Source organism: Limulus polyphemus, unplaced genomic scaffold (genome assembly GCF_000517525.1).
Source record: "Limulus polyphemus unplaced genomic scaffold, Limulus_polyphemus-2.1.2 Scaffold3049, whole genome shotgun sequence".
NCBI classification, from domain to species: Eukaryota; Metazoa; Arthropoda; class Merostomata; order Xiphosura; family Limulidae; genus Limulus; species Limulus polyphemus.
In genome coordinates, this window is record NW_013668659.1 from 975 (window position 1) to 22,744 (window position 21,770).

Below are 21,770 nucleotides of genomic sequence, written 5' to 3' on the forward strand. Positions count from 1 at the left end.
GAACATTTAACTGTTAAGTGACGAATTGAGATTAGAAATATTTTGGATTCATTGGGGATGGCAAGTTTCCTCTGTATTATAATGTTGGAAAAAAGTACAGTGTGAAGTGAACTCCTGTCCCAAAAGTTTTCACTAAACCCATAAATATCTAAAGAAATTTTTTTGCTTACTTGTAAGTGCTTGTTAGTGTTACTAAACCACAGATGTTTTACTAAGTATATAATCTCAGTATCAATGTACAAACCCTTAAACTGAAAATGATCAAATTCTGCAAATTACGTTTTGGTACTATCTAGTCCAAATTGTATCATACATTTGATTAATAGTATTTTAACTCGTTTGTAAGAAGAATTATTTAACCACTGCCTTAAACATGCGTGTATTTATACAATGGACTTGGCCTGATGGAGTTAAGCAATACAAGGATAAGACTTCCTTATTGGCTTAGTTTTCCAGTCTTTCAATGTTTGCTGTTACAACTATGTTTACTACAATTAACATGGTTTATTTCTCTTTCAGAGGAACCCGAAAGTCTGGACTAAAGGTACGTTATAAAAATTTTAAGATCTATTTAGAACTAATCCATGACATTTTGAATGATTTTATGGCCCAGAATTATAGGCATGTCATTATGAATAAGATGAAAAAAACAATAATAGTTTTCTGTCAAATAGTGACTTTGTTCTGAAGACAACAAAAAAAAATTAGAATTTAGTATTCATTAAAACATAGCTATGTGTGTTTAAACTCTTTACAGAGTGGTTTTTGCTTAGTTAAAAAAATACTATGTATAGTTATCCTGCAAGAAGCTTGGACTTTCAGGCACAAGTTCCATCATCTGTGTACTGTGTATAATTTGAAATAGTCTTAAATGTGTAAAGTTTTATGTTGGCAAATGTTACAGTTTTGTTGCCAAACTGACTTACTTGAAAATCTGTCAAACTACATTTACCAAGGGTTGTGGTGATTTAAAAAAAAAATTGTCCAGCAGGTTTGGTGGAAACTATCAAATTGTATATGTTTATTTTCAGAATTCCATTACACTGGTATTTCTGTAGAGCATTAGTTAATATGACAGTATTGAAATCCATGTAATTTGACTATATATTTACTACTGGAAAGTTCTACTTTTAATCTTCTAACAGAATAAGAGGCTTATGTTTATATTGTTTGAAATATGTTGTCAACATTCAGAGTAACAGCTGATAACTTTAAAACAATAGATAAATGGGAGACGTACACTTTTCATGTAATTGACTTTTTAAAATTTTCTTCCTTTGTTTTGTAAGAGATGCGTCTTTCTTTGATTGTCGTTAGAATATTTTTATATTTGAAATTAATTCACAATCTTTTATAAAATGTATACATAGTTTAGTTCCTACTTGATTTTGTGTATGTTACATGTTGTTACTTTACCTAACCTGAACATGAAATACATGTAACATACACAAAACATATGTTACTTTACCTAACCTGAACATGAAATACATGTAACATACACAAAACATGTTACTTTACCTAACCTGAACATGAAATACATGTAACATACACAAAACATATGTTACTTTACCTAACCTGAACATGAAATACATGTAACATACACAAAACATATGTTACTTTACCTAACCTGAACATGAAATACATGTAACATACACAAAACATAGGCTGAAAATGACTTCTTCCTTACCAAAATTTATATATATTTGTGTCCCCTAGTCCTACTATTCTCATTGTTAAATATATAAAAGAAAAAGATGATACATCAACACTATCAATTCCCTTTACAATCTCAAACACCTCAATCAGGTAAATATAAAACAATTACCTCCTCAATCCTCTACCACAACTGGAAAGTACATAACACTCGTATAAGACCACCAGTGGTGCTGAACAATATTAACACAGTGCAAGAAGAAACCACAGCTGATAAACTATGCATGTTCAATACAGAGATACACACGATGCATGTGCCTAATAATGATATCCACTTACTGGAAGTAAGGAATGAGCCCATCAGAGATCATTAGTTTCTTTTCTGGCACATTGTTTAATGCCAATCAGTCAATTTTTTAAACCAAGTTGTCTTTGTTATTATGTACATTATCTTAAAATGTTTGACTCCTGATCTATACAGCTTACTTTTCAGACATTAAAGCAACTTATAAACATACAAACAAAAATTCATTTTTATTTAGCATTTATTGCCATGACAAATACTGTAAAAACAGACCATCAGTAATTTTTTCAGATTCACATTTGGACTGTGAAAATGTTTTAAGTAGTTTCATCAACCTCTAAAGTAATTCCTTAAATGCCTGTTTACAGATTCTGTCAAAATGAGTTTTTTTATGGACACTATTGCCTCAAAATATTTTGGGATTTAACTTTTGACAATTATTAAAAGAGAAAAAATCCCAAAATATTCAGGCAATGTCAACAACTTTGTTAAAACTATCCTTTGATTAATACAGAACATATGTTACTTTACCTAACCTGAACATGAAATTTTGGAATGGGTTGCCTTCAGATGTTGTAGAGGCAGTAAATTTAAGAAAAAGCTTGACAAGTATATGAATGAAAAGAGCTGAAGGCTATCTGTATTAGCCATTCATAACTTTGAACAAAGCTACATGAAGGCTATCTGTATTAGCCATTTATAACTTTGAACAAAGCTACATGAAGGCTATCTGTATTAGCCATTTACAACTTTGAACAAAGCTACATGAAGGCTATCTGTATTAGCCATTTATAACTTTGAACAAAGCTACATGAAGGCTATCTGTTTTAGCCATTCATAACTTTAAAATGATAGACTACAGAGAAGGCAGCTTGTCAACACAACTCACTGACATTTCATGGAGCACTATTTGAATAGTGGGATTTGACTGTCACTCTTATAACACAGTGGTTCTCAAAGTGTGTTCTGTGGGCTGGTACAAAAACAAGTCACTAACATGAAATGCCATAGCTGAGGCCATATGAGAGAACACAGCAGGCAGGGTGAGACCAGTATGTTTGAGAACTACTGTTGTAATGGAACCATATCCCCTAGGTGTGAAGCCAAGTTTTTTGGTCATAACAAGAAATGATCCATGGAACCTCATATTCACAGTTCAGGATGTCAACCATAAATCAACAAAATATAGGTGAGCATGTACAAGTGGTATGTCATTTAAAACATTTAAGGAATTTGATAACATCTATGTCCACTACATTAAAGATAAATCAATTTCTTTCCCAATCCTCAACCAGAAGATTAACATAACAATATTTTGGGACAACGTGGGATCTATTGGTCCATCTTGGTTGTTCCATCCTCTAAACTAAATTTAAATGATTAAAAAAAATGTAGCTTTGTTCAAAACACACAGTATTTAGTGACAAGGTATTAAATGTAGGTTAGAAAACCTTACCACACTCGATAATGTATAACATTCATAAAGGTTACACAATCTGGTGTGTATTACGTTTTACATACTCAATTAAATTCTACTACATCACTATGACAAACCATCAGTGTTCTTTCTCTGGTCTACCAACTTACTTTAACAGTTATGCTTATGCATGATAAAAAGGGTTGAGAAGAGGGGTAGCATATTCTAAATACCTGTTATGCAGATATCTAACTGACTTAGGCCAGTGTTGAACAACATCCGAAATTACTGTGGTATTCTCCAAAATGGCCTATGTCCAATTTTAATACAAGTTAGTTAAATTAAGTATTAAGTTTTTTTAAAAACAAACGTACAAATCAAAATATGAAACATTGCGGGTTACATATTACGTTTTTCCATTTCTACGAAGAGACAAGCACGGTTAACTCTCAAAATTCTTTTTAAAAAATTCAGTAAAGTTTTTTACATATTAATGTTTTTGTTAAATCAATCAATGCTTGTTATGTATTGTTCGTTTATGTCCAAAATTTGAGTTTTCAAATGTGAAATATTTTTAATTTCCAGAGGACACTGGTCCCTATATGACATATGTACCTGTAATCATGTGATAAAGTAGACACGGTCCAACTTGTGGCTTTACACAGTAGTGCTTTTTAATCAATAAATGTGAAACAGCACTAAGACTATTAACCAAGAAGTCATCCAATATCACAGTTCAAGACAAACTTATCATCAATCTGTTATTAGTGAGGACTAATGTTGACCTACACTACAGACACAAGATCATCAAAATTGTTACACAATTACATCAGTATTAAAATGATGTTTGTCACCTATCACTTCTCTTAAAATCATAGTAAATATTTTTCAGGGTGTGGTCACTAAACTGACCACAACGATGCAATGGTACTCACCACCTGCCAAGGATTAGTAGAGAACAATGGCTTTGTGTGTATTGAGACCTGGTCTTTGTATGGGTTGTTTACGTTTTAATAGCCACTGTATCAAACTATGATGTTGTTCATGCTGTTGCTACAAGAAGGCAAGAAAACAAAATAACAGAACGCACAAAGGAAAGCTAGCATACGTCACAGCAATCAGAGAAAGTGTCAGTTTCACGGCCGGAATATGAAAATGCCATTCAGTAAATTGTCGGTGGAGGTCTATTGGTACATGCACGCATTCATCCAGAGGTCTCAGGCTCATCCATTTCACGCCATCAAATTTTCCCATTCAACACACTAAAATGATTTAATATGCCCAAAAGTTGTATTATACGAAAGCACACAGTACTCTTGACCTATCTCACTTGGAAGATTTAAGAACATTGATTTTCTGGTTAATTATGATTTTGTTTCTGTGCTTTCAGAGAGGTTCTGACGAACTATTTTCTCAGACAAGTGGAGTTAGTAATGGTGGTGTCATGAACCCTCACACTGACCACAGAGATAACAATAACGATGCCAAAAAGGTAGGAAGGTTTTTAATCTATCCTAGAAGCTAACCTCTGAATTGCCAAAATCTTCAGCATGTTTAACCCTTTATTATCTCCACCTGTACATTTAAACCAATTACGATAATGGAAAAAAAACTTTCTTGCATGATAAAGGGTTGATCCCATCTCGGTTAACTTCTGTTATAACAAACTAACAATGGACAATGAAATGACTTTGTTGATTTAGCAGCTCCTTATACTATCAATCTCTCATTGTAAAATCTGCATGTCTAACCAAGTATCCCCCACTTTACAACTCCTTCCTACCCCTCTGGACTGTATACTCTTGGTTTAACCCAGTTGTTATAATTGTGTACTATTCAGTCAGTAAAAAAGTTTTAAAAAGATGGATTTGTGTGGACAAGTTGTGAAATGATTATAATTTGATGTTAAGTTATGCAAGTTTAAATAATTACCCTTCAATGTAATGAAACTTCTTTTATTGTGGTAGTTGGAACATCGTTCTTCTGAATTACTGTAGGCTAAAGAATTAACTTAGGGTTTTGAAGTAAAAATCAAAAGTCTTGGCATTGCTGTTTCTCAGGTGAAGTTGGACAGAAACCTGAACAAGCCGTCTAGAGTGGTCCATGTTCGAAACATTCCAAATGAAGCTATGGAAACTGACGTCATTAATTTGGGTGTTCCTTTTGGTCGCATCACAAATGTCCTGCTTCTGAAAGGAAAGAACCAAGTGAGTGGTATTTCACTGCCTCTTTCTCATTTAACCATTTTAATTTATAGATATTAAAATTGTGATTAAACTAGTATAAATGTTTTTTTAATTAAAGTATTATTTGAAAAGGGTCCACATGCACTTTACATGTGGAGTAACTGTTGCTACTGTGTACGATGATAGTGTGCTCCTTGTTACTCTACTTGTATATGTAATCATATTCAAGCATAAACAGAAATAAAATATTGAATATTGTGATAAGAACTCTGCCGACTGATATTGAAATGGGTTTTAATCACAATCTTCCGTATTATTTAGTATTGTCCATGTGTGCTTCATTTAACACATGACCTTTCTTTATGGAACAAACTTTGTTTTGGCAAAAATGATCACTCTTTATATTTGATTTACGCTAAGTCTGGTTTTGATTTTGTTTAATTTTAAGTTAAAACTGCTCTTGAATTATTTTTAATCTAATGTTGTGTTTAAACTGGTTTTGTTTTATTAATATTCCCAGAAATCTTGGTTTTCATAAGCATGAATAACTTAAGAAAAAGTTTCATGTTCAGAAACTGACTTACATTTTCTTTCAACGCTTGATCCACTCAAATTATGTTTCAATAACGTAATTACTTGTAACAGTTACTGATGTCTACATAAAGAGTGGCAGAAGAAGCTTTATCGTGCTTGTTATATTTAAAGAACAAGAATCATTATTAAAGATTGTATAAATATTATGATTTATAAAGTATAATATGCCAAAGGTTCTTCACAAATTCTAAATAAGTCATCCAAACTAAAAGTAAAACTTTAGTATTTCTAAGCTACCTATATTCTTTTAAACATAAATATTTTGTCTCAGCTTTAATAAAAAAAATAAAATAAAATTAGTCAGTTACTACATCATGATTATCATTATAGATGCTTTCATTTTCAAAAACTTTTTCTTTTAGGCATTTCTTGAAATGGCTGATGAGACATCTGCCATGGCAATGGTAAAGTACTATAACAACTCAGGAACTCCAATTGTCAGAGGCCGCACAGTCTACGTCCAGTTTTCTAACCATAAAGAATTGAAAACAGACAGCATGAATCCCAGCTCAGTAAGTAGCTAGTTAAAGCTGGGATATGTGGTCTGTTTAATTCTACATACAAAACAATAAGTGTCTAACTAGTATTGTATATAGAACTAAACAGACCACATATCCCAGCTACACTTATTGAGCTGGGATATATGGTCTGTTTAGTTCTATATACAATACTAGTTAGACACTTACTGAGCTGGGATATATGGTCTGTTTAGTTCTATATACAATACTAGTTAGATACTTATTGGTAACTAGTATTGTGTATAGAACTAAACAGACCATATTTCCCAGCTCAGTAAGTGTTTGGCTAGATTTGTATGTAGAACTAAACAGACCATATATCCCAGCTCAGTAACTGTTTGGCTAGATTTGTATGTGGCACTAAACAGACCATATTTCCCAGCTCAGTAAGTGTCTAGTTAGTTTTGTATGTGGAACTAAACAGACCACATATCCCAGCTCAATAAGTGTCTAACTAGTATTGTATATAGAACTAAACAGACCATATATCCCAGCTCAGTTAGTGGCTAGCTAGTTTTGTATGTAGGACTGAACTGCAACACATGATGAGTATGGTATTTGTAAGATGAGAACCTGAACAAAAGCTTTAATAGAATGATAAAGAAAATTGTAAAGTGAAACCTCATTATATATCAAATTCTGAAGATAAATGTAAAAACATTTTGGTAGGTCTTTGTGTTGTAGCTTTCAGTTGTTAATAGTCATCTCATGCAGCAGGTTTCAACCCAGGCAGCTTTACAAGCAGCCCAAGCTCTCTCAAGCCAAACCGATACACAAGGAGGACCAAACACAGTGCTTAGAGTCATAGTGGACAACCAGATTTATCCCATCACATTGGATGTTTTACATCAAGTATGCCTTTTTTTATCACTCGTTGTATCACTCCTCAGTTATCAGTAAGCGAGAATATCTTTAATAACCTTCAGAAAGGATGTTAGCTGAAAGTGTCTTTTCTGAAATGAGATAGTTGATCTTATTGGTCATCTGTGTTTATAAATATATCAAATATTATAGAAAACACATGTTGTCATTGTAAGCAACACCATTTCAAAGAAAGTGTCATTGAATTGAATTAAAACCAACCACATTCCGAAATTGGAGAAGAAAATGCATTAGTTTTTTTATAAATATTGCCTCCTGGATGTTGGAAAAAAAGTACATACATAACTTTATTTTTCAGATATTTTCTAGAGTTGGCAAGGTTCTGAAGATAATAACATTCACCAAGAATGGTAAGTAGAACAATGGATATTATGTATATCAGTGTTCCTCAATCCTTTTCACTCCAAAAACCAGCAAAATCTTTAGGAGCGTATATGCAATATAGTGTTTCTTGACTAAGATTGTTTTATAAAAAAAACTAGGAAGGAAACAAGACATTTTCACTTGTTTGTAACACGTGTACATATTATGAATTTAATGGAAGACTTTCACATGATCTTTTGGTGACTAACTGTTGGGAACCACTGATCTTGACTACAGATGTATAAAGACTAAAAAAGACGTTTCAAGTAAATTGCAAATTTGTGTATATACTTTCAGTTGAATGCAGTTATTTCCTGATGAGTATCTTCTTGGTGGAACAAATAACTGCTTGAAAACTTTTAAAGCGTACTGGAGTTTTAATTATTTTTTTTCTGGAAATAAATGGTTACTAGCTCCAGAATTATGTAAATTAGGTTAATCTTTGATTTGTCCAAAATAAACTCAACCATTGGACAACAAAAAAGGTGAACGTAGTTTTCTGGAGTTAATAGTTATTTTCAATAAATGGTAACTTTATCTTGTTTGTTTGGACTACTGTTTATTCTCCCTGTTTACATTATGTACGAGTTTACGTTCTTCAAAAAAATTTTTTTTCTCTCTCTCGTCAGGAACATTCCAAGCCCTTATCCAGTATCCAGATGTTATCACTGCACAAGCAGCAAAATTGGTGAGATTCCTTCAGAGTTGTACTGAATTCATTTAGATATAGTAGAGTCAATTGGTGAATATTGTTTCAGTTGTATATAGTTAGTGTAGTTTAATACCTGATTGTGTATTTCATTCATTTATATGTTTATATTGTAGTTAATTGGTGTGTTGTTTCATTCAGTTATATAGCTATCTCATGATTGGTTATACAGCTATATATTACTTTCCTGATAATGACCAATGTAGTAATTTCTGGTTATACAGCTACATATTACTTTCCTGATAATGACTAATGTAGTAATTTCTGGGCTTATTCAGTTATATATCACCTTCCTGATAATGACTGATTTAGTAATTTCTGGGCTTATTCAGTTATATATCACCTTCCTGATAATGACTGATTTAGTAAATTCTGGGCTTATTCAGTTATATATCACCTTCCTGATAATGACTAATGTAGTAATTTCTGGTTATACAGCTATATATCACTTTCCTGATAATGACTGCTGTAGTAAATTCTGGGCTTATTCAGTTATATATCACCTTCCTGATAATGACTGATGTAGTAGTTTCTGGGCTTATTCAGTTATATATCACTTTCCTGATAATGACTAATGTAGTAATTTCTGGTTACACAGCTATATATTACTACTGAGGAATGTTGTACAAATGTTTTTTGTTTTTTTTAATTTCCAATGTTTAAATCATTTCCTTGAAAGTAGGTGTGTTGAGTTATTTAAATATTTATAATACAATTTGTACAAATCTATAAGTATGCTTGATCTATGTTTCTTTGTTGTACAATCTGTTTATATAATAATGTGTACTTTATCTGTGTTATAAAATGTGTTGATGTGTTCTCCAGTCTTTGGATGGCCAGAACATCTACAATGGTTGTTGCACACTAAGAATAGACTACTCCAAGCTGAACAACTTGAATGTGAAATACAACAATGACAAAAGCAGAGATTTTACTAACCCAGGTTTACCCATGGGTGATACAGGGTTGGATGGTATTGGTTTTAGAGGTGAGAACCAATTTTTTTTTTAACAGATTGATGACTGTCTTAATATAAAAAATTACTGTTTTTTTTGTAACAGATTGATGACTGTCTTAATACAAAAAATTACTGTTTTTTTGTAACAGATTGATGACTGTCTTAATATCAAAATCACTATTTTTCGTAACAATGGTCGCTGTTTGTTTGTAACACATTGCTGACTGTTTTAATATCAAATTACTGTTTTTTTTAGTAACAGATTGATGATAGTTTTAATATCAAAATTACTGTTCCTTAACAGATTGATGACTGTCATAATATCAAAATCACTGGTTTTTGTAACAGATTGCTGGCTGTTTTAATATCAAATAACTGTCTTTTGTAAAAGATTGATGACTGTCTTAATATCAAAATCACTGAGTATTTCATATCAATGACCAGTCTTGTTTATAACTGTGCAAAAGTATTTTTCTTCTACATTTAAAAGTATATGGTAAAAGTATGGCTATGTAATTTTTTGCTCAGTAGAAATTACATGTATTTCCTGTAACTGGCAGTTGTAATTGTTTTTTTTTCCTATGAATATTATTTACAGTTCTGATATATTTGATTTTCTGGTGATTAACTTAATAACCTCGTGTGTTATCAATTAAGCTTTTTTTATAACTAAGTTTTAACAAAGAGTTTTTACATGCGGTTGTTTCTTTGTGGCGTTAACATAGCAGGTTAAAAAAAATTTTTTTTTTTATTTACTACGTTGAGGCTTTAAGTAACTTTGGTTTACTTGTTTTAATTTCTTGTAAAACAAAAGTATTTCAATTCTTGTTTGTTAATAATAAAGAAATAATTTTTGTTGGTGCACTATTTGTCTTGTATTTCACATTCTACCAGTAAAGGTATAAATATTATTGTTTCATAAATGTCCTGGTTTATTATCCCAAACAAGGTTCTTTGGGTATGATGGGATCTCCTTTCGCAGGTCTGTCCAGCCTAGGATCACCACTAACAGCTGCCTTTGCAGCAGCTGCTGCTGCTGGAGGTATGCAGTATCTTTTGTTTTTTTTTTCCTCACATCTAATTTATTATTTGGGTAATTTTTCAAATAGGAAAGTAACTCTGTCATTTTGAACATTTTTTCATTAAGTTACTTTAAATCACCATATACAAGAAATATCAAATAAGTTTATTTTATTTTTACTTTCACATGATTATATGAACTTCCATTACAGTTAGTCATTTATTTTTTTGAGTTGTATAATCATGTGTAGAATATGAAGAGTAAGATTGTCATTTTTATCTTAGATACTAGATTAAAAACCAGTGAATGTGCTTATATGTAATTCACATAAAATCTGCTGCTAGATTTAGGTTTAAATCCCTCCACAAAAAAAATATATGCTACACATCTTTTGTTTACATTTTTCCTCTAAGGTCTTCCTTTAGGGGCATTTGCCCTGCCCTCGGGTACTGGGGCCAGTACAACCCTAAGCCTGGCTGGGCTCGGCCTTCCAAGTCCCCAAGCATTTGGTGGGTGTGTTCTGTTAGTCAGCAATCTAAATGAAGAGGTAGGTACAAGCAGGTTGTGTTTATCTTGTGTAGAACATAACTCACTCCAAAACCTTACTTTGTGATACTTTGTTTCCCAAAATAATACAAGTCTATTAGTCAAATTGATTCGAAAAACAAAAAAAAAGGTTTTGGTAGTACATAGTTAACTATCTGATTAACTATCAGATAACAAAAGTTGATTGTAATCCAATATTGCTTTCTCTGAGTAGTGTATGTAATAGTGTTACGGTTTGATAAGAACTCCAACATAAGTGAATTGGAATGAGAGTACCCCTCGAGAAGCTACTGGATTTTGAATTAAATGCTGCTCTGTAACCAGGAAGGACATGTCACAGTTTGCTGATACATTCATAGATATTATTTTCTTATACTGACACGTCATGTGTTATATAATTCTATTGTTAATGTTATATGAAACATAACCTATAGTTGAGTTTTATGGAAGCTTTGAGTGTATGTTAAGGCCAAGTCATACATTTTGTATAGAAGTATTTAATGTTGGACTATCACTTCAGTTTATTTATCTGTTCCCAGTTAAATATCTTATTGAATAAAAAGGTTTCAGTTAATGTTATTTGTTAGTTTTGGTCTTGTATCTCTCTCAGAATGTACACGGTGTTTTTCTGTATTCATTCCTGAAACTCATGATATGCCACTTAATGGCAGTATTTGCTTTGCTTGCTTAGTTTTCAGATTGTTTAACCCCATCGACACAGGTCAAAGGCCATGTCATCATGTTTGTTGACTCTCATTCAAAATTTTATTCAACTACTGTTTTATGAATTTCTGTCAGTAAGTTTGGTATCAAATTGAATATTATAATTCATATTTTAGTATTATACGTTAGTTAATTTCTTAATTTTTAAGGAAATATTAAAAAGAAACACCTAAATATTGATTTTTGTATGTCATGGGTATGTTGAATGCAGCATTGGTTCAAATTAGATATGTGATGTCTATAGTTTCTTATGAAATAGGAACTCAAATTACTGATATTGACAAGCTAGAACATAAAATAAGAACCTCTTATCTTTTCTGTTTGCTGAAATATCACTACATTTACTGACTCAAACAAAGTGGCCATGCCCACCTCTTTCCATTTTTGAAAATGCTTATATACACCTACTTCTGTCTATGATGTGTGAAGAACCAATCGAAAGCTCAGAATGTCCCCCTAGTGGCTTTCTCAGCCTTTTTAGAAATATACAGATATGGAACTCTTTCTTTTTATATAAGATTCCAAGTGGTATGGTAAGACTTTAGTAACCTTGAAATTTCATGTTTTTTTAGACCCAAATGCAGCTTAATTACTAAGCTTGATAAATTATAGTGGAATTCTATGGTATTGATATAGTAACTTATGGTTTTTGGTTATTTGGAAATGTATATGCAAAAACTAAAAAATGAAGTTATTTCGTTTCACATTCTCCAGGTGTGAAAGTTGTTAAGGCTTAGCACCCTATGGCAAGCAGCAAAGGAGTACAAAGTTCGTAACTATAAGAGATAATTGTTTGTTTTACTTCTTTATTTACTGTTCTATGTTTTAAGATAAACAAGTTTAAGAATTTATTTGTAAATAGTAATAATGTATATACATGTATAATGTATTATAACTGAAATGTGACTGTATTTTACAAAATACAAGTCCACTAAAACACAGCCAAGACAGGTCACTTTGTAAAGGCCAGTTTTATATTCTTGGATACTGTAACATGAGTACATGTGCACTGCATCATTACAACTTCTGTAACGTTACTCAGGCATGGCTGAAAAGGTCAATATAATACATGTAATAAACATATATATATAGATGTATAATGTTATGAGATTTAAGCTATTTAGATTAAACATTTGTGTTATCGTGGTATAATTCTAGAATGAAAAAAAAAAACATAATTTATACTTATTTCCTAAATTTTTATGGTGGTTACAAGGTTGGTCAAATTGACCGATCCCATTTAGAGTTAGGGTAGAGAAAATAACAGATAAGATATAAAGTTTTACTGAAAACAAACATTTGAAATTTATTTAAGAGGTTTTAGAGATTACACAAATGATATTCGAGATTTTTGGAACAAAGAATAATTTTTAAATCGTAACATGAAAATCACTTCACACTCGAACTAGTAACAAAACACTATATATTCATAAACAAATCTTTAGTAAAATACTTCATTAAAAAATCTTATTTTTTGTGTACAAAAGACTTGTAATGTTTATTAAAAGTCTACCAAACTTTGTGAAGATACACGTACTGCATTAAAACTTGTAGTATAAATACTTAACATGTGCTACTGTGTATACGAATTGAGGTATTTTGTACTTAGCCCATCGTGAAAGGGTTAAACTAGTTTAACCTTCTTGTCCTCCTGGTGGGTTAGTGGTAAATTTATGGATTTAACAATACTAAAATCCATGGGTGAATTCCCCACACTGGACAAAGTGTATATAGTCCATTGTGTAGCTTTTCACTAAAACAACATTTAACCTTTACCTGTGAAGCACATACATGCCTCAGAGGTTATTTAGAATTGTTTTATTTTTGCCCGTGAAGCACTATACATACTCCAGAGATTAAACAAGTTTTTACCTTTTTCTGTGAAACCCCACTCCATACTTATATCGGAGGCAACACTAGTTTTACCATCTGTGAAGCTTCAAACAAATAATGTCAATGCACGGTTAATTGAAAACTTATATGAAAGAAAGATAAGTATTGCCAAACCCTTGTATACTTTTTGCCTGTTTCCTTAGATTTTTATTTTGTTTTTTTATAATCTATCATCTCTTGCTAGTTGTGGTTGATGTTCTAGAGCAAATTTGTACGTGTGCTCTTCATCTTACCATTATCTACTGTGATTGTTTATCTCGTATGATTTTTTTTTTCTCTTTCTCTCTCTCTCCCTACTTGGCCTGCTGGTGTCTTCCCCGTGTGGACTTCTTTATTCGGAACGCACTGATTCCTTCCACTCTGCTGCTCTGCTCCGCTCCTGTTGCTCTGACCCATAGAAGGTCACGCCCGATGCTCTCTTTATCCTTTTTGGTATGTTTTTAATCCAGCACTCAGTATTTTGTTTATTCATTCAGAGATATAGTGCTAGGACTTTTTTCAGTAAACACAAACAATGTTCTTTGTTTTACTTTGTATCCTGCTGTAGTTTTTGATTCTGACAGGACAAAGACTAATAACAGTTTACAAAGTGCAATTTAATTTCTTAACTGTGTTGTTCTACATCTGTTTCTGATTGTGACATCAGAAATCATATATAACTGACCAATAGTATTTCATACAAACCTTGAAAATAATGATAGAGAAATTAATATTAATGTTGTACCAGTACTACTTCATACAAACCTTGAAAATAAAGATAGAGAAATAAATATTAATGTATTAATGTTGTACCAGCACTACTTCATACAAACCTTGAAAATAATGATAGAGAAATAAATATTAATGTTGTACCAGCACTACTTCATACAAACCTTGAAAATAATGATAGAGAAATAAATATTAATTTTGTACCACCACTACTTCATACAAACCTTTAAATATAACTATTAATGTCCTACTTCAGATGTGTGGTTGTATACTAAGAAACATTTTAATAACTTTTCACTCTATTTCTCCAAAGAAGCAACACTAATTCACCCTAAATGAGAATATTTTAAATCCAAACCCGATTTGAATGTCTTGATGATGTATTAAATCAGAAAAACACAGTGGTAGAAAATGATTAATGTAAGTAATAACTAAATGAAAGTTTAGTCTGATTTAATCAAATACACCATCTATTACATTGAGGGTATTAATCTGAAATTATAACTTCAGTTGTCCGGTTTGTTTCTTGTTAAAATAGTAATTTCATGCATGCCTGTTTTTTATATAGATAATGTTGGCTTATATATGTTTGGTGGAATTTATTTTTGTTGTTTATTGTATGTAGATGTTTGCCTCGAACATCCTCACGGTTATGCTTTTTTATAACCACAGAGCAAGTTGGCTCTCATTTTTAAAACTGGAGCACAGTGCTTGGGGTTGGTTATTGTACTGTTGAGGAAATTTGTTTTATAGTTTCTATAACTTTTAATCCAATTTTTTTTTCTCACCAGGTGTCTATGGTGATGTTGTACGAGTTAAAATTTTATTTAACAAGAAAGACAATGCTCTTGTTCAGATGTCTGAGCCACATCAAGCACAGTTAGGTACGTCTTCTGCTCTTTTGTTTCCTAAAATAAGTAATGTACATCCATGGTATCCAAGTTGTTTTAGGTGGATGTAGCTGTAGTATCCGAGCTGTTTTTTAACATTTGAAGTAATGTATGGAAAGAATAGAACCTGCTGTATTTGTGTGTTTTTATTTCTTACTTTTATTTAATCCATTAGCAGTGTGTTTGACTGTACTGTTTATTATCTCATGGTATGCTCTACATTGGTGCATGTTACTTTGTTTTTAGCCTTGACCAACTTGGACAAGATCAAAGTGTTCGGAAAAGAGATTCGAGTGAACCCATCCAAACATCAAGTTGTTCAGATGCCAAAGGAAGGCCAATCTGTAAGATGTTAAACATCTGAATATAGTTTCTTTATATTTGACAAAGAACCATCTTTTTAGAAAATATAAAGTTTGTAGATGGCTTGTAATAAAGTTTCTTTCACTACACAAGTCAAGCCGTCGACAAACTTTAGTTTCTTTGTGTATATATATGTGATTACTGATCTTGGTTTATAAGTTAAATGTATATAATTATTTTTTCCCTAGTGGTGAGGTGAGAATTGATTTGTATTTTATAACTGTTAAACATTTCAAATCGTATAGTTTGAGTTTTATGAGCGGCTCTCCTTAACTTCTCTGAAATGTATCATATGCAAACTCATTTTTCGGGTGTAGCCAAGTGGTTAGTGTGCCTAATCTGTGGTTATGAAAGTTCATAGTTCATGTCCATTGTCACAAAAATGTACTTGGGACTGTGAATGTATTATGGTTAAATCACACTAGTTGATTAGAAAAGAGTATTCCCAGAATTGATGGTAATTGTTTTAATAGCTGTTTTCCCGCTAGTCCGTCAATTCAAAATTTGGAACAGCCATCTGCAGGAACGTTTTTATAGCTTTGTACCAAAAACAAATAAAAATTAAGAGCCTATTGTATTTTAAATATTGTTTATAAATTACACAGTCTTTTCTTTAAACATTCAAATATTGCTTCTATCCAAGTTATCTAAAAAAGTGAAGGAAAAAATTGACATTTAGTAAGAATGAAAGATTTTCAATGACCGAAACTGATTACTCATGATAACACAGTCTGTTTTATCCTCTTTAGTTTAACATGTTGAGTGAAAAATTTGTAAAGGTGGTACTGCTAATTCTAGTAGTTGTATCTGATTATAAAGATGTTTTTCTTGCTCTTCCAGGATGCTGGTTTGACCAAAGACTTCACTAATTCACCTCTTCACCGTTTCAAAAAACCAGGCTCCAAAAACTATCAAAACATCTACCCACCATCAGCTACACTTCATCTTTCAAACATTCCGTGAGTCCTTTTCAGCTGACTTTATAAGTATAATTATAGAATGATGCATATTGTTAGCTCTCTGGACTTAACTAAGGAAATACCAGAATAAATATACACAGGTGTTATTTGATACCAGATACATTTTACCGTGGTTATTTGATTTAAATTAAGCTTATTGAATGTATATAAGTGATGTTTTCTTGTGTTATATGTAAATGAGAAACTATCGTGAAAAAGGACCTTCATATAGAAATATAAAATGTTAATTTTCTCAACTTTGTCTCTCTTGTTAAGTATTATTAAGCCTAACATATGAAATTTTGATGTCTAGAAGAAGAGAAAAAAAAATTTAATTAGTAATTTGAACCACCAACTTTACAGCTTGTTTTATTTTTTTCTTCTCAAGAGTACAGCACATCTTAAAATAATAACTATTTCTAGGGCTAGTGTCACAGAGGAGGATATAAAGAAATCTTTCCAAGATACTGGAGGGGATGTTGTAGCTTTCAAGTTCTTTCAGTAAGTATTTTAATTTGAAACTTGGTTTGTCAGTTTGGTATTAATTATTGAAACTACTTGAGTAATAGGTGTTGAGGCTTATGACAAATAAGCATTACTAAACTGTGTGGTTTAACAAAGACCGTCCTTGACTTACATAAAGTGTAAAAATTGGATACAAGTACGAAACCCTATGACCTGAACACTTGAAAGTTTGTCCCTGATTGAGAAAGGCCCACCTTTCGAAAGTAAACAAACAAAAAACTTTTAGAGATTAATAGAATACTGTATCAGTGTTTAGCTATACAGTTAAACCAGTGAATAAAATGTCACAGCATTAATTTATATATATCACAGTTCTGATTAACTACCTTCACAGATATTATATTCCTTTTTTTTTCAGGAAGGATAGGAAGATGGCTCTAATACAGATGGGATCCATTGAAGAAGCAGTGATTGCCTTGATTGTGAGTTGACTTTGACTATCACCACTAAAATTGCAGTATAGATTCAATGTAATTTTGTTAATGTTCACAACAAAGGTGTTATAAATTCTGTTTACAATACCCTTCTTCTCTTGTTTCCTTTCCTTGTTGTGCTGATAAAATCCAGACTTTTCAATTTCTTGAAATGCTACATGTAGTCGTATTCAAACTAAACCAGTATTCAAGATTTACTGTAGTCTGTAGTGCATATTTAACAAATTTTCTGTCATTATCTTATTTCTATAGTTCAAACTTGACCATCATTCTATCTTTATCCTACTTCTGTAGTCCAAACTTGACCATCATTCTATTTTTATCCTACTTCTGTAGTTCAAACTTGACCATCATTCTATCTTACTTCTGTAGTCCAAACTTGACCATCATTCTATCTTTATCCTACTTCTGTAGTCCAAACTTGACCATCATTCTATCTTTATCCTACTTCTGTAGTCAAAACTCGACCATCATTCTGTCTTTATCCTACTTCTGTAGTCCAAACTCGACCATCATTCTGTCTTTATCCTACTTCTGTAGTCCAAACTCGACCATCATTCTGTCTTTATCCTACTTCTGTAGTCCAAACTCGACCATCATTCTGTCTTTATCCTACTTCTGTAGTCCAAACTCGACCATCATTCTATCTTTATCCTACTTCTGTAGTTCAAAGTTGACCATCACTCTATCATTATCCTATTTTTGTAGTTCAAAGTTGATAATTATTCAGTTTATCCTATTTCTTTATTTCAAACTTGACTATTATTCTACATCCTACTTCTGTAGTCCAAACTTGACCATTATTCTGTCCGTATTCTAATTTTGTAGTCCAAACTTAACTGTTATTTTATGTTTATGCTATTTCTGTAGTGCCTACTTAACACTGTTCTATGGTTATTCCAGTTGTTAACTATTAAGTAAAAAGATATTCCAATGCTGTATTGTCTGAAACATTTGTTATTTTTGTTTATGAAATATAAGACTTGTTTAAGGTGTACTTTAAGGAGCTATGTTTATTCTGAAACTTGATAAATGTTGATCCATTCTTAGTGGTGGAAGCCAGTATTTTACACAGTTTGAAAAGATATTCACTAATATTCAGGGGGTGGGGTAAATTTATCCTTCTCGGTAGTGGATGTGTAGGGACAGCCCTAAAGAACTGAATGGTAATGTTTCTGGATGTTATATCATTTTGTTTTAAAACAAACATACATGACAACATTAAGTACTAAAGAATGGTTTCAGCTGTGTCATACAATATTCTGCTGTAAATTGGAAATTGGGTTTTAAAATTTCAACACTCTGAAGCTAATTTATACACATTACGAAACATTTTCTTGTTAACCCTAAAATTACCGATAAGATAAGGTTTATGTAGATCTTGTTGGGATTTGTTATTTTTTAATGGATTTTTCTAAATTATTTAAGCATCAATTTGATTATGGGTGCATGACTTTGCTGTTTTAATTTAAACAGGGTCACTGTTATAATAAGTCATTAAAAAACTATTACCATTAGTATTTTAATAAACATATGAATTGCTTCTGAGATCCACCATATGTTTTGCACAAAAAATGCTTTTACTTGGGTTTTATGTTGTGACAGACGAATACGTAACTTTACACAGTACAGTGCAGTATATGTAACCTACCAACAGTGCACATTATGAAAACAAGTCTATTTTCGAGAGTTAATGTGGTAGTAATGTAACACACGTGAAACTGGTTTTATTGATCGTATATTTTGAGTTTAAGGTTTCATTTTGAAAACAAGTCTATTTTCGAGAGTTAATGTGGTAGTAATGTAACACACGTGAAACTGGTTTTATTGATCTTATATTTTGAGTTTAAGGTTTCATTTTGTCTTTGCAGAAAATGCACAACTACCAGGTAACAGAATCCAGTCACCTTAGAGTGTCTTTCTCAAAATCAACCATTTGAACTGGCCACCACTTCCCAACCATGCAGCTTGTTCCATTGGATATTATGCTTCTCTAACCTGGAAACAAGAATCAGATTGGGGTTGGTGTTTCACGTGCGACTAGCATCTACCAGAACTCATCCAATGTCAGACTACTTTATTTGAACCCTTTCTGGAACGCTGTTTCATCTCTCTGAGAAGTTGATAAATGTACCAGTTTCTAACAAAAAAACTTTCATATATTAGGAGAAAACTATTACAATTAAAAAAAACTTTTTCATGTGCTTGTTGGTTTTTAACCAGTTCAGAGTTTCCGTACTTTATATCAAAACTTGTGTATTTTGTGCAGTTTGGTGAAATGTCTTGTAAGGACTTTTATATTATAAGGCTGTATTTTTTCCTAGTGAAACTGTAAGTGGTTGTATTTGACGGCCATTTAAATGTGTGTAAAGCTCTATTTTCATATACAGTAAAGAAGTTTTTCATGAATCACAGAAACAAGATCAAAAAGCACATTACCTACACAGTGATAAATTGTTCATTTTAAACGTTAACTCAGAATTATTTTGGTAAAAACTGAAGAAGTCTGTACTTAATAAGTAAAAAATTGGATTTTAGTGAATTTAAACTTAAGATTGGAACATTGCTGTCTATTTGATTATTTCAGCATGAAAAAACGTGAACATAACATGCTTGTAAACAAATTGTCAATTTTTAGTGATATCATGATTTTATTCTGTCCACCTGTGATTCCATTGCGAATGGAAACCATTAATAGTATCACTTCATGAAAGTTCTTGTTCTCACCTACTTTATTGATTTAATTAGGAATTATAAGAACCAATAGTCACTTGCATAGTTTAATCTGTATATTCTAACAGCTTGGAAGTGAAACAAAAGATGAGAAATCATGCACTGAAGAATGTGATGTGAAAATTAGACATCAAAAATGCCTTTTTTTTTCTTAGAGAATTGTCATTAATTGCACACTGGACCAAATTTTTCTTAAAACTTGTTTTATTGTTATGGACTTAGCATTTTATTTTGATTATAAAATATTTTTCTTAAAAATGTTCTGAAGTGTTTTACAATAAATACAAATTATGTAACACTTGTGTGACTAAGCAGTAGCTGTCATTTCTCTCATTTTAACCCTGATTCTCAATTTGTTTTGTTTCTAGTATTTGGAGATTTTTCAAACACTTAAATAGTATATTATTTACAGCCAGATTTTGTTATATATGTCATCTATATGGCTTTCATTGTTACTACAAGGCATGTGATTGGAGGTCAAAGATTCACAAACCTCTAAAGCTTAATGTATTTACTCACTAGCTACATAACTTGAGATTGACCTTTTGTTTTTCACGATAAGTAGAAGAAAAATTCCAGTTTTGCTTGATAAAATTCAAGATGTGAGAAAACTCGTTCATTTTAAGGTGCCTTCATTGACAAGCTGGTGTTTTTTTTCCTAACACCTTGCTAAGAATAGAGCTTTAAATCTCGGTTGTATTGGAGAGATCAAGTTACTGAAATAAAATTTGTATTTTAGCACATTCCTGTCATTCCATTTAAATGAGAGAATTTAGTTTGAAGTAATACAGTCAGTTTACTTACACAAGCACAGAAGACTTTTTTTTTTTTTACATATCTCATTAGATCATATAAAGCTTTTTCTCAGTCTTTGATATTGACAACTGTTTGGTTGACGTCCATCTATTTTTGGAATGGTTTGGATATTTCTACATGTGCAAACAGTAGTGTAAGGTAATTGTTTAACACCAATACAGTTTTGTTAGTACATGTATCCACTATTCTTTTCTCCATATCTACAGTGTACTGTTGTTCTTTTCATTCCTGTAACAAGGTGATATTTTATTTCATGGGGAAATTTGTTTCTTATGTGTTTGTATTATCAATGTAATCCTAAAAAGACTAAGTGTATGATCATAGTTTTTCATTTATGTGTTCATATTTGGTCAGTTTATAAAATGCCAAGTTGAGCTTTTCTTTCTTTCTCTCCATGATTGTAATGGGATCGTTTGTAGCTTGGGCACTCTTTCTGTACATTTAGCTTCACTATGTTATTAAAGTTCTAACCTTATTTGTGTCATGGTCTCTGCTCTATCATCTCCAGCCAATACCTCTTATGCTTACACCAATAAATGACTGTAAAGAGAGAAAAAAACGAAATATTGTATCTT

The 21,770-nt window shown here is 31.7% G+C and overlaps 1 protein-coding gene across 2 annotated transcripts; it reads left to right on the forward strand.

Annotated features, from left to right (window-relative positions):
* The first annotated feature begins 428 nt into the window (after positions 1–428).
* Positions 429–21,670, forward strand: LOC106468544 (polypyrimidine tract-binding protein 1-like). Of its 2 annotated transcripts, none has more exons than XM_013928978.2 (17): positions 429–544; positions 4,765–4,866; positions 5,435–5,581; positions 6,517–6,666; positions 7,387–7,524; positions 7,853–7,904; positions 8,547–8,605; positions 9,452–9,614; positions 10,534–10,626; positions 11,019–11,152; positions 14,166–14,199; positions 15,267–15,359; positions 15,612–15,709; positions 16,569–16,687; positions 17,111–17,188; positions 17,571–17,634; positions 19,518–21,670. In XM_013928978.2, the coding sequence occupies exons 1-17, from the start codon at positions 464–466 to the stop codon at positions 19,584–19,586; spliced, it is 1,674 nt and encodes a 557-aa protein (XP_013784432.2). In that variant the 5' UTR covers positions 429–463; the 3' UTR covers positions 19,587–21,670. The 2 variants fall into 2 exon arrangements, with proteins under 2 accessions (XP_013784432.2, XP_013784431.2); XM_013928977.2 differs by having other exon boundaries at positions 7,390–7,524.
* Positions 21,671–21,770: the final 100 nt, after the last annotated feature.

Excerpts from the sequence above, each read along its gene's own strand:
- LOC106468544 (XM_013928978.2), top strand. The coding sequence starts at position 464 with ATGTTTGCTGTTACAACTATGTTTACTACAATTAACATGGTTTATTTC. Across the intron at positions 545-4,764 it reads CCCGAAAGTCTGGACTAAAG|AGAGGTTCTGACGAACTATT; the intron begins GTACGTTATAAA and ends CTGTGCTTTCAG. Across the intron at positions 11,153-14,165 it reads TCAGCAATCTAAATGAAGAG|AAGGTCACGCCCGATGCTCT; the intron begins GTAGGTACAAGC and ends TCTGACCCATAG.